The sequence below is a fragment of the Octodon degus genome, unplaced genomic scaffold (assembly GCF_000260255.1).
Source record: "Octodon degus isolate 3935 unplaced genomic scaffold, OctDeg1.0 scaffold00107, whole genome shotgun sequence".
Lineage (NCBI taxonomy): Eukaryota > Metazoa > Chordata > Mammalia > Rodentia > Octodontidae > Octodon > Octodon degus.
In genome coordinates this window covers 9,386,492-9,399,571 of record NW_004524683.1, presented here as the reverse complement: position 1 = coordinate 9,399,571, position 13,080 = coordinate 9,386,492, and the positions used below count along the sequence as shown (strand labels likewise).

General features: G+C 49.5%; 1 protein-coding gene and 1 pseudogene across 3 annotated transcripts in view; both read left to right on the top strand.

The window, feature by feature from the left end:
* CUNH1orf228 (chromosome unknown C1orf228 homolog) overlaps positions 1-13,080 on the top strand; it is a 56,390-nt gene that overhangs the window by 28,590 nt on the left and 14,720 nt on the right. For all 3 annotated transcript variants that reach the window (XM_023724258.1, XM_004639206.2, XM_023724259.1), the window contains exons 5-6: positions 675-871; positions 2,372-2,456. In XM_023724258.1, the coding sequence (XP_023580026.1) occupies positions 675-871; positions 2,372-2,456 (282 nt within the window). The remainder of the gene's footprint in view (positions 1-674; positions 872-2,371; positions 2,457-13,080) is intronic.
* Positions 11,781-12,459, top strand: LOC105743228 (annotated as a pseudogene).

Here is a 13,080-nt window from a genome sequence, read left to right as displayed (position 1 = left end):
GTCTTAGTAATCAATCAAGCACCAGTCTGAGGGAGATAAGGGAGAGGCCGACACCTGCAGCCACTTTCCAAAGCACCTCTGCCCTGCACACCCCACAGGGCCTCCTTTCTCCCTTCCTGTCCCCTCTACAGCCTCTCTGAACCTCAGTGACTTTTCTCACAAAATGGGTTGAACACATCCCCCTCCCTGGTTCCTGGGGTTTAATGAACTGGTATTTGGCAAAAACACATTCTGAACTGCTGGACACTTTTCCTACAGTAAATTTGCATGTGTCATTGTATGTTCTGCAGAGCCTTTTTGCTTTTGTTTTGTTTTGTGAGACAAGGTCCCACTGTAGCAGGCCTTAAACTCACTGTGTAGGCCAGGCCGGCTTCAAACTCACAGCGATCCTCCTGCCTCAGCCTCCGGAGCGCTGGGATTACAGGCCTGTGCCACCACACCCAGTGCCATTTTAAATCTTGAAACACAGATTGTGACACGCTAGTGCTGAAGCAAAATCCTTAAATCCCACAGCTAGAGGTAAACAAGATAGTGTTGAAAACTGAGCCTCATTATTTGCTTCAGTTGACTAGCCTTGGCTGAAAAGATCAAATTCTCTCTACATTATGTAATCTTGAGTGGGGAATCATTTTCCTAAATCCCTTCCAATTTAGCATTCTCTCTTCTCTCCCCAGGTGTACGATCTATAGCAGAATTTTTGGCTAAGTCTAAGTCAGAAGAGACTCAAGAAGAAGTGCAGATTCTGCTGGATTCTCTGGTCCATGGTAACCCCAAGTACCAGAATCAAGTGTACAAAGGTCTCATAGCTTTGCTGCCCTGTGCCTCCCCGAAAGCTCAGCAGCTGGCACTGCAGACCCTCAGGACTGCCCAGGTGAGCCGGGCTGCGGGCTCCTGCGGCTACGCTGCAGCTCGGTGGCCTCACAGCAGCTGCACCTCTCTGGCTGCACACATAGCTGCCCTGCTGGTCCATCAGCGTCATTCCCAAGGTGGGGCAGAGTGACTTGGCCTATCTACTGAAGGATAAGAAAGATGCTGGCAGGCCTCAAAGTGGCTGAGACAAACAAGGATGATGAGAAGACTGTAGAAAGGATTAACTTCAATTTGATAGGGGAGCATCGTGGTATAAGTGTGGCCAGCATGGAAGTGACGAGAGCAGATCTCCACTGCTTGGAAAAGCTCCTCCTTTTCTTGTTGACTTCTGCCCCCTCTCAATGGCCTAGAAAGCAAGTGAAGTCAGAGTTGGGCCGTGGTGACCTCAGGAGGACAGTGTGCCTAGTGAGAAGAACCATCAAAATCTCTCCACGTGGGCCAGAGGCAGGGAGGCAGTGAACAGTGACAGATGTGGCCCAAACAGTGGCAATGGCAGGAGAATCAAGTTGGATAGAATTTCTAAGGTAGAGGATCTGGGGCTAAGGGTAGTAAAATAAAATTGACACCCAGCCTCGGGATTAGCAGCAGGGTGAGTTGTATACCATTGAGAACAGAAAAGCTGAGCATGGTGGCACAAACCTGTGATCTTATAACACTGGGAGGCTGAGGCAGAAGGTTCAAAAGCCACTTAGTGACTTAGTGAGACCCTGTGTCAAGGCCGTGGGTTCAATCCCTAGTACTACGAGAGAGAGAGAGAGAGAGAGAGAGAGACAGACAGACAGACAGACAGACAGACAGACAGAGAGATCAGTCTGCCCACAGGCAGTAGAAAATAAAAGCCTGAAGCTTCAGAGAAAGGCCCTAGAAAAACATGTCAGTGTAAACTTTATAAGCAGAGCAGTGATAACTGAAACAGAAATACATAAGATTTCTGGGCAGAGGACTGGGAAAGGACAGCTTTGAGGCCAAGCAGTGAACCACAGAGACAGGGGCAGTAACAAAGATCTGACCTTCACAGGCACAGTTTCCGGTTTGCCCTAAGTGCCTTCTATATGCCAGCACCAGAGAGCTTGTGACCCTTGTTTCGTCTGCACAGCAGCTAATGGAAACAGTGCGGGTAAAGTTTGAAGGGGTAGGAAGAAGACAAGTAAGGTTCCTGAGAAAGAGAAGATTTTTGGAGCTTCACTGACTCCCACTGTCCCCAGCCTGTGGCATCCCCTCCCCTAGCCACAGTCGCAGACTTTGTCCCAAAGCTCTAGCAGGGGGCTGCCAGTCCTCAGTTCAACGTGTCCTGAGCCAAGGCTCCAGTGGCACCCTGGCAGACTCGTGGCCATCATCTGGCTGCCCTCTCTGCCCTCCTCCCCACGGGGAGAACCTGGCCCAGCGAATCTCTCATCCCCAATTTACCCAGCACCTGGCTGTTTGGAAGTCCCAGTTACACTTCTGCCTGGAGTGTCAGATCTGAGAAGTAACTGCTTTGTCTTCATGTCTGTCTTGTCAGGTGATCGTGGGAACCACACACCCCAGCATCGTGGACTGCGTGCTGAAGACACTGGGCACGATGCACCTGGAAGTCCAGTATGAAGGTAGGGGCTTCCTGTGGGTTGAAGAAAGTTTGGGGAGAGACAAGTGAGTTCCAGGAAGTCATCTCCTGGTCACAAAGAGCCATGCCTTTGAGTGCCCTAGACAACCTTAAGAGATGGAAGAGGCTGGTCCAGTAGAGGTCAGCAAGTAGTTCAGAAAGTGACCATCACATCGTGAGCTCTGCCTGGGGGTGCTTTCCAGCTGGCCCAGTCCTAGTCTTAGGTGGGGCTTCACCTCCAGCGGAAGTTACCTCACTGCGCTGGGATTGTAGTTTAGAGGCAAAGCTCTCACCTAGCACTTCTAAAGCCATGGAGCTGGGCTGGGGAGATAGCTCAGTAGAATAAGTGCTTGCCTGGCAAGTTCAAGGTCATGAGTTCAATCCCCAGTACCACCAAAAAAAATAATAATAATAAAAATAAAAAAAAATAAAGCCATGGAGCCAATCCCTAGCACCACCAAAAAGAGAAGGAAAAGAAAAGAAATCACCCTGAAGAATGCCCTGCTTCTAAGGAACTAAAGTAGATAATGATAGTATTGAGTTTTCAGTGTTGAGTGCCCTTATGTGTCAGCCCCTTGCCATATATCATTTCATTTCATTCTCAAAGTAACCGTAAAAGCACAAACCTTGGCTTTCAGAAGCTGGAATGAATGAATAGTGAAAAGAGGTAAATTTTTTTGTTGCTGTTTTTCAAAATGAAACTGATGACAGGTGAATTATACTTTCCAAGTTTACACAGCCAACTGGATTCAAACCAGATCTGTCCTACCTGAAGTTTATGCTTTCAACATACAGCACGTAGCAGGGATTAAAAGGATCACTGTTACAGAGAAAGGAAATTCTAGTTTGTTTGTTTGCTTGCTTTTTTTTTTCCCCAGCTGGAATTTCTGGTTTTCTTTTTCTTCTTTCTTCCTTCCTTCCTTCCTTCCTTCCTTCCTTCCTTCCTTTCTTTTCTTTTCTTTTTGTCTCTTTGAGATAGGGTCTCGCTGTGCAGCACACGCTGGCCTTGAGCTCACTTTATAGCCCAGGCTGGTCTTGAACCCGAAATCATTCTCCTACCTCAGCCTCCTGTGTGCTGGGATTACAGGTGTGTGCCATCACACCCAGCCCAGAGTTTCTGTTTTCAACAGGAGGGGTCAAGTGAGGATTCTCTAAAGTAGGTAGCATTTGAACTGAGGCTTGGAGAAATGGAAGGGTTTGGAAGGTAGTAAAAGGCAGTGTAGGGGGCCTGCCCCTTAGCTCAGTTCTTTAAGTGGCTGCTTCAACAAAGCAGTCAGGATCAGGTTGCTGTGGTTTGATCCCCACAACTCAAGCCAGCCAAACCTGCCCTGAAGGCATTCGGAGCAAAAAAAAAGAAAGAAAGAAAGAAAAAAGAAAAAGGCAGTGCTGTGTACCCATAACCCTGGCACTAGGATGGCTGAGGCAAGAGAATCTCAAGGTCATGATCAGCCAGAGCTACATAGCAAGTTCAAGTCCAGCCTGAACTGTATACTGAGACCCTGTCTCAAGGAGAAAAACAAAACTAGGGCAGCATATGGTTGGGGAACGATGTCCACCCTGAGTGTGTGTTTGGGGCAGCCTTGGAACTGAATGCCACGCTATCACTGTGTTGTCTGACAAGTGTGCTAAATTGAAACCTGCTGATGACAGCGGGAGCAGAGCATCCTTCTGGGCAGAGGCACCTGCGCGGAAGTCCAGGGTCCCTGCACACAGCTGTGGCAAGGAGGGAGTAAGGACGAGACCTGGGCGGGAACTCGTGACTTGTGGATTTATACTCTGTCGCCTCAGGCTCCACAGCAGTGTGCGTCGCAGATCCAGAAACCTGCTGGTAGCTCCGGATCAGGGCTGGCCCACCTCTTCCGGCCGCGGCTCTGCCTTTCTTCCCCAGCAGCAGAGGCTGTGGCCAAGGCATCAGGAGCATGACGCTCTGTCACAGCCTTTTCAGTTGGACGTCAGTTCGTGTGACAACACAGAAACTGTTTGCCTCCAATTAGTTCCGTGTGTTCCAGACTCTTCGTGGGTCCTCAGGAAATGTCGATAACTGAAATGGTTTTGGTGCGACGCAGAGGGTGCATGGGCGCGCATTGTCCACAAGAGGGTGCTGGTTCCCCGATCACCCCTGAGATAATGTTAACTAGTTGCCCGGCGGTTTCCACGACGACAGGCAAAGAGGCTCAGCGAGGTCTTAGGGGGGTCTTCACTGCAGGTAGCTGGAAAGGACCCGAGAGGAATTTCCCAGAGCTTGAGGTCACCAAACTGCAAAACCTGGGAAGCCCCTAGATGATGGTAGCAAAGAAGCCTGTGCCTGAGTCTGGGTGGCACAATGTGGAGTCACGGTGACATGGGCTGACCTTAAATAGCAGTAAGGCTTTGTTTTGTCATTTGCATAAATATATATCTAGTATCTGTGGTATGCCCAGAACTGTGTCAGTTACTGAGCGTGTGCTGCGTGCATGCATGAGTCTGGACAAAGAGGAAAGTATTAGGAGGAAGAAGTCGCCCTCGACTTCCTGTGCTAGAGGGGAAGGGGCCTCTCAGGCATGAGTCTGGGAAGCCAGTGACAGAGAGACTGAAGCCTTGGAAGTCTTGCTGCTGTGGGTGTCGTCGACACAGGACAGCCTCCCCTCTTCTTCTCAAGGAAGGCTCCGCCTCCCGACTCCGATCTGCCAGCCTGCTGACCCCTTGTCCACTCCTTCCCATGAGCGTAGTGTCCCTTTGTACCTTTCTGCGGGTAGCTTCTTCCTTTCTCTCTGGTGGATCATGGTCACTGATGTACAAATGAGCTTGTATTTCCATCTTGAAAAAGAAGCCCCCCCAAAAAAATTAAAATTAAAAAAGAAAAAGAACCCAAGTTTCATCCACAGTCCCTCCAGAAAGGTGAAACTGGATGGCACTCTTCAGGGGCAAGGACCCTCCTGGACTCCAGCCTCCCTTCCTGGGGCTTGCTTTTCCCACTTTCTTCTTCCCTGGCCTCTCCTCGGCTTCTGACCCGGCTGGCAGTTCCCCACTGCTTCAGGGGCTTCTGTGGTGCAGTCTTCAAGCCTTCCCCTGCCTGCTACTTTCACCGTAGTTTCTGCTGTGTCTCCTCTGGCACGTTGTCAGCCCAGCCTTCTCTCATCTCCACCTACATTCTCTGTGAGTGATTTTGTCTAGAGCTGTGGTGTTTTATTTTGTTGCTTGCTTGTTTTGTTTTGTTTTGTTTAAGACAGAACCTCCTTCTGTAATTCAGGCTAGCTTCTACTTCATAGTGATCCTCCTGCCTCAGCTTCCTGAATGCTGGGATTACAGCTGTGCACCAGCATGCCCTGCTCTAGTACCATCTTTTAAATGCTATCTATAGATAGATGTAAATATAAATATAGGTAAATCTGTATCTCTGGTCTTCATTCTCCTTGCTGTCACTGGATTATGTCACTGGGTGAATTATTTAATATATAATTCAAATTTATGGCCACAGGAGAAACTCATTTTTTTTCCAAAAACCTCTAATTCCTCTCTTTTTCTCTTATCTCAGTAAAAAGTACTCATCAACCTAATTGCTCAAGTAAAACCTATAAAACTAGTGTAACTTCTTTTCTCCCACTGCCCAGACCCCACTCCTAGGCTGTCTCCACTTTCCCCTGAGGCACAGGGGAAAATCAGTGATCCTGATGTGACTCCAGGCCCCGGAGGCATCCATGTCCACTGTGTCTGCTTCACATTCTGGAAGGCACTTTCTGTACAGTGGAAATGTCCGCCTGAGAGAGGCTTCCCTGGCCCCTTCCATAGGCCCCACCACCACCATCTCCTCATTGCTTCCCATCACCTACTCTGATCTTTCTTTCTTTTCTTTCTTTTGACAGAACCAGGGATTGAACTCAGGCCCTTGCACTTGCCAGGCAAGCACTTATTCTCCTGAGCCATCTCCCCGGCCCCTACTCTGATCTTTCAGCCCAGATCTGACCATTTCCTTGGTGGTAAGAAGAGCCATTGTGCCTTCCATGACCCTCTGTTTCCTGGAAGTCCTTAGGGCCAAGGAAGAGGCCTGGAGAGGGTGGGAAAGCTCCTCAGGCGTAGTGGAACAGGCTGCACTGCTTTCCTGGAATCCCATCATTCTCGGAGGCTGAGGCAGCAGGATCCCAAGTTTGAGCCCAGCCGAGGTACTGTGGCAACTTAGTGAGACCCTGTCTCCAAATAGCAAAGGAAAAAAAAAAAAAAAATAGCAAAGGAGCAGGAATGTGATTCAGTGCAAAAGCCCTGGGCTCATCGCTGGGGGTGGCAAGGTTATGGAGGAAGCTGAGGTGATGACATCTTAGCACACAGGGGTGGTTCTTCCTATTATGTATTGTTTATAATAAAGCGCCCCAAATTTCATGCTGTGAAAGTACCCTAAAATGTCTACACAGCCTTTAAGTCCAGAATGTGAAGCAGACACAGTGGACATGGATGCCTCCGGGGCCTGGAGTCACATCAGGATCACTGATTTTCCCCTGTGCCTCAGGCTCCAGTATAGTTCCACCTGGTGCTCTTACTGATTCTGTCTTTATTTTTTTTTTAAACATTTATTTATTTATTTATTTGTTGTGTGAGTGTGTGTGTGTGTGTGTGTGTGTGTGGCCAGCTCAGCCCACCAGGGGGCGGGGCTGGCTGGCATGTGGTGCTGGGGGATTGAACCGCGGTCCCTGTGCATTGCCAAGCTTGTTTCAAGTAGGTGCTTTAGACCACTGAGCCATCTCTCCAGCCCCTGATTCTGTCTTTAGTTAACATTTAAATATAATGATCCTCATGAAAGTTTTGTCATTAAATTTTTTTGAAGATTACATTGATGCCAAAAGTGGTGACACATGCCTGTCATTCCAGCACTCGGGAGGCTGAGGCAGGAGGATTGCAAGTTCAAAGCCCAACCTACTGGCAAAGTGCAAGGACCTGAGTTCAATCCCTGGTTCTGACAAAAAAAAAAAAAGCCCAACCTGGGCACCTTAGCAACCTAGCAAGACCTTGTCTCAATTTTTTTTTAAATGGAAATCTCTCAGTGCAAAGACCCTGATTCAGTCTCTAGTACTGAAGAAAGAAAGAGGGCCAGCCAGATAACTCAGAGGACTAAAGCACCTGCTTAGGCAGATGCAGCGGCTGGGGTTCAATCCCTGGCATACCATGCAGGTCCTGCCCCCGGGGCACGCTGAGATGGTGACAGACTGGACATAGTGCTGCACACCTGTACTCCCAGTACTTGGGAGGCTGAACACAGGAGGATCACTTGAGACTGATCTACATAGTGAGAACCTGGAGACCCTGTACTAAATATGAGAGAGAGAGAGAGAGAGAGAGAGAGAGAGAGAGAGAGAGAGAGTTGAAATACTATTTATTTCAATATCTGAGTTTCTTTACCACCTCTCTTAAATTTGCACCTGAGGTAAATCCTGGCCAGTAGGCACCCTAGGGGCTTGAAGGTAGACTCAGCTGGGATTGTCACCCGTGATGCCTATAAATTGCCTCTCTGTGTAGCCCTGGCCTCTCTCAGGCCAGGTTCTAACACAGGCTAGCTGGGAGCGGCCTTCAAAACTTTCTAGTCTGAAGTCTAGTGGCCTTTTTTTAACTGAGCTCTCTAAGCTAGATAGCATCACTCCCTGTTCAGATTCAAGGAAAACGTGGAGACCCCACACTTCAGTGAGAAGAGGGTCAAATAACATCATGGCAGCTTGACTGGAGGAATACTGGTGGGCTTCAGGAAGCAGTGGGGGAACTGCTGACGCAGTCAAGAATCAAGAATTGAGGAACAGTGCACTTTTGGGCAATCATGCAGGACCATGGCTAACTGGTAACCCCACTGTCTGCAAACCGGATACTGAGCAAGACAGAATCTGTAGGAGTCAAGTCCTCAGCTATCTTATCATCTTGCTATGAGGTGCCAGAAGAGGCTGTTTGCTGGCCTGGGCTCTGGCTGTTGGCTTAAAGCTTAATCTGTCCCTGAGCCAGCGTGGGCCTTACCACAAGCCATATAGGCCTAGGACAGACTATTTATTTATTTATTTATTTTGTGGAACTGGGGATTGAACTCAGGCCCTGCGCTTGCCAGGGAAGCACTTATTCTACTGAGCCATCTCCCCAGCCCAATTTTTAATTAATTAATTGTTACAGAGTCTGACTATGAAGCTCAGACTCACAGTGATCCTCATGTCTCAGCCTTCCCAGCACAAGGACTACAGGCAGGTTTTGGAGCCAGCACAGCAAACCTGGGGTTCTGGGCCAGCACAGCATGCAGTACTGGGGATCAAACTCAGGTCCTTGCATTTGCCAGGAAGGCGCTAAAACTGCTGAGCTATCTCCCAGCCTATCAATTTATTTTATGCCAGTTTATCAATATTAATTATTAGGGGCTGGGGAGATGGTTCAGTAGAATAAGCACTTGCCTGGCAAGCACAAGGACCTGAGTTCAATCTCTGGTTCCAAAAAAAAAAAAAAAAAAAAAAAAAATTAATTATTGCCTACTGGTACCACATCAAACTGGTCCTCAGTAGGGTTGTGCCAGACACAGTGGCAGATTCCTGTGGCTGAGGCAGGAAGATTATAAACTCCAGACTGGTCTAGGCAATCCTTGCCTCAAAAAAGGTAGGGCAGGGCTGGCGAGATAGCTCAGTGGTCTAAAGTACCTGCCTAGGCAAGTTTAGGTAAGTGCAGGGACCATAGTTCGATCCCCAGCACTACATGCCTCAAGCTGGCCACACACACACAAAGGATGGGGTATAGAGGTGGAAATGTAGCTCCATGTGAAGGCCCTGGGTTCAATTCCCAGGACTGGAAAAAAAAAGTGTTTGGGTTTTTGTTGTTGACCTATAAGAGTTCTCTTTACATACTCTGGATAATAGATGTTGTTTTGGGGGCTTGCGGGTTAGCTCAGTTGTTTAAAGCACCCGCTTGGGCAAACCGAGGTTTGATCCCCAGCTCCACATGCCACACTAGGCCCACCCACCCTTAAGGCAGCCTGAGCCAGCCAAAAAAAAATTAATCCTTCTAGATGTTGTGTGTGTGTGTGTGTGTGTGTGTGTGTTTTATTTAACTTTTTTATTTTATTTTTTTAAATTTACATATTTGATACAGGGTCTCATTACACAGCTCAGACCCGTAGTGATTCTCCTTTCTCAGCCTCCCCGCTGCTGGGATTACAGGCATGTGCCACCATGCCCAGACTCGGTGGTCAGCTCAGCAGTCCCAGGATGGGGCCAGCACAGCACGTGGTAGCTAGGATAGAACCCAGGTCCTTGCATTTGCCAGACAGGCACTTAGACCACTGAGCTGTCTCCCTGGCCCAGTGTATGTGTTTTTGAGACAGGATCTCACTATGCAGTTCAGGCAGGCCTTGAGCTCACTTTGTAGTTCAGGCTAGTCTCGAACTTATAGCATTCCTCCTTCCTCAACCTCCCAAATTCTGGGCTTTTGGGTGTGCACCACCACGTCTGTCTTAGATACTTGTTCTTGAATTCCACATTTGTGTTTGGTTGGTTGGTTGGTTTTGGTTGTTTGTTTTTCTTGGTGCTAGGGTTGAACTCAGGGTCTCATGCAAGCCCTTCCCAGTCCTTGTCACAGTCCAGGAAGTTTACATTTGTAATCCCATGAAAAGTTATTGGAATTCTAGTGAGTTAATTCTAGTCTACCGCTTCCAGTGCAACCCATAGTGAGAAAAAAGATGCTATGGCATATTTGTAGTCATGGGGAGCCAAGGGGTCCTAAATCCAGCTGTGATGATAGCTATCAGGAGCAAAGGCCTGGATCCAGGGCCAAACCTGGGTTTTATTAATTCATGAAGGCGCGCGCGCTCGCGCGGGGAGCAGAGGACGCGGCGTGCACTCTAGCAACGCAGCCCACCTAACCCGCAGAGAGTCGGAGGAGTTCAGCCACCTTCTGGACCTAGAGTTCCTTCTCTCCAACTCATTGTCGCATCAGGAGTCCGTGGCTGCCACCGTCTCCTCCTCGGCGTCAGCCTCGTCCTCGTCGTCCCCGTGGAGCAGCGGCCCTGCCTGCGTGCCCTCCACCTACAGCTTCAGCTACCCCATGCGGGCCGGGGGCGACACGGGCGTGGTCCGGGGCGGTAATGGCGACGGCCTGCTGTACGGCCGGGAGTCTGCGCCCCCTCCCACGGCGCCCTTCAACCTGGTAGGTATCAAAGACGTGAGCCCTACAGGGGGCGCTTCGTGGCCGAACTCCTGTGGCCCGAGTTGGACCTGGTGTGCATTCTTGCCACGGCAGCCGCCGCCAGGTGGCGGGCTGATGGGCAAGTTTGTGCTGAAGGCGTCTCTTGAGCGCCCGGGGAAGCGAGTGCGGCAGTGGCAGTCCGTCGGTCATCAGTGTTAGCAAAGGCAGCCCGGATGGCAGCCACCCGGTGGTGGTGGTGCCCTACAAAGGCGGGCCGTCGCGCGTGTGCCCTAAGATCAAGCAGGAGGCATGTCGTCCTGCACCGTCGGCCGGCCCCTGGAGACCCACTTGAGCGCTGGACTGCTGCTCAGCAATGTGAACCTGCCCTGCGCAAACGACTTCTCCCTGGGGCGGCAGCTCCCGAGCAGGACTAACCCGACCCTGGGTACCAAGGAACTGTTGAGCACCAGGGACTGTCACCCTCCTTGCCGCTTCACACTGGCTTCCATCCCCATATGGGACCCAACTACCCACCATTTCTGCCCGACCAAATGCAGCCGCACATCCCACCGATTCATTGCCAAGAGCTCATGCCACCTGGTTCCTGCCTGCCAGAAGAGCCCAAGCCAAAGAGGGAAAGAAGGTCGTGGCCTTGGAAAAGGACAGCCACCCAAACTTGCTATTACACCGGCAGCAGCAAAACCTATACGAAGAGCTCTCATCTCAAGGCACGCCTGTGAACCCACACAGGTGAGAAATCGTACCTCTGTGACTGGGACAGCTGTGGGTGGAAGTTTGCCCACTCTGATGAACTGACCAGGCACTACTGCAAGCACACGGGGCACCGCCCCTTCCAGTGCCAGAAGTGCACCTGGACCTCCTCGCCGTACACATGAAGAGGCACTTTTAAACCCCAGAGTGAAAAAAAATATAAAAATAAAAATAAAAAATAAAAAAAATAAAAATAAACCCCAGAGTGACGCCACCTGCACTGCCAGGAGAGAATTCAGTACTTTTTTCCCCAAAAAACCCTTTTACACTGTCTCCCCACAAGGGGAGGCTTGAAGATGGCAAGCACTGCAATCATGGTCAGCTTCCCAATAAGTCAGCCTGCAAGTGGATAATCAGGAGAAAGGAGAAACCCAAAGGACAAAGTCAAAGAACAGATGGGGTCTGTGACTGGATCTTCTATCATTCCAGTTCCAAATCTGACTTAAACATGCCCGGACTTACAAAATGCCATGGCGGAGACTGGAAGTTGTGGATATCAGGGTATAAATCAGATCTGAGTGTGGGCACCGCTGCTGTCCTGCAGACTGCAGTGAAGCCCTTCCAGGGCCTGCTCCCCTGCACATACACCATGCCGAGTCAGTTCCTCCCCCAGCAGCAGGCCACTTACTTCCCCCATCACCACCAAGCTCAGATCCTGAAAGTCCCGATAAACAAGCAGAGATACTCCAGAATCTAACCCCTCCTCCATCATATGCTGCCACAATTGCTTCTAAACTGGCGATCCACAATCCAAATTTGCCCGCCACACTACCAGTGAACTCGCCCCACATCCAGCCTGTCAGTACAATAGAAGGAGTAACCTGGATTTGGAGAAATGCGGCATCCACTACTGCGATTACCCTGGTTGCACAAAAGTGTATACAAAGTCGTCTCATTTAAAAGCTCACCTGAGGACTCATACTGGCGAGAAGCCCTACAAGTGCACGTGGGAAGGCTGCAACTGGCGCTTTGTGTGCTCCGATGAGCTCATGCGCCACTACCGCAAACACACGGGCACCAAGCCCTTCCAGTGCGCCGTGTGCAACTGCAGCTTCTCGCGCTCTGACCGCCTGGCGCTGCACGTGAAGAGGCACCAGAACTGAGCCCTCCCACCCGCCCACCGGCCGAGCCACCTCGGGGAAGATGAAGATGCAACTGGAAAGGTATATTTTGTATATGTGAGAAAACAGGGAATGCATTGTATCCATACCAAAGTGTTTGGTCCTTTTAAGAATCTGGAATGCTTGCTGTCGTGTACATGGCTTCCCCCATCAAGCAAGTGGCAGCTCATGCCAGCGTCCCTGGTCAGGGGGCTGGGGCTGGCAGCCTGGCGTGGGGGAGTGTGCGCACAGAGACTTCCTTGACTGGGCTTAGGCTCTGCCAGCGGGAGGCAGTTGCTTAGGTACCCAGCGTACAGGCAGTTTTTGAATAGCCATTGAACAAATGTGTTTTTTTTCTTTTTAAATATATATGAGTTGCCTATATTTGCTATTTGAAATTTTATAAATGTGCAAATCAGCTTTATAGGTTTATTAGGGTTTTAAGGATTCTTTTTTGGGGGAAATCATACTGCTTTTGAAAATAACCATGAACACATGTTAGAAGTTGTGGTGAGACACCTCAACTTTTACCTTAATTCATTTCTTGAGGGGGAAGGAATAATAATCCAAATGAACTTTAAAGAGCAAATTTGATGCACTGATTAAAGTAGGATTATTTTATTTTATTTTTATTTTTTAGGGAAGGGT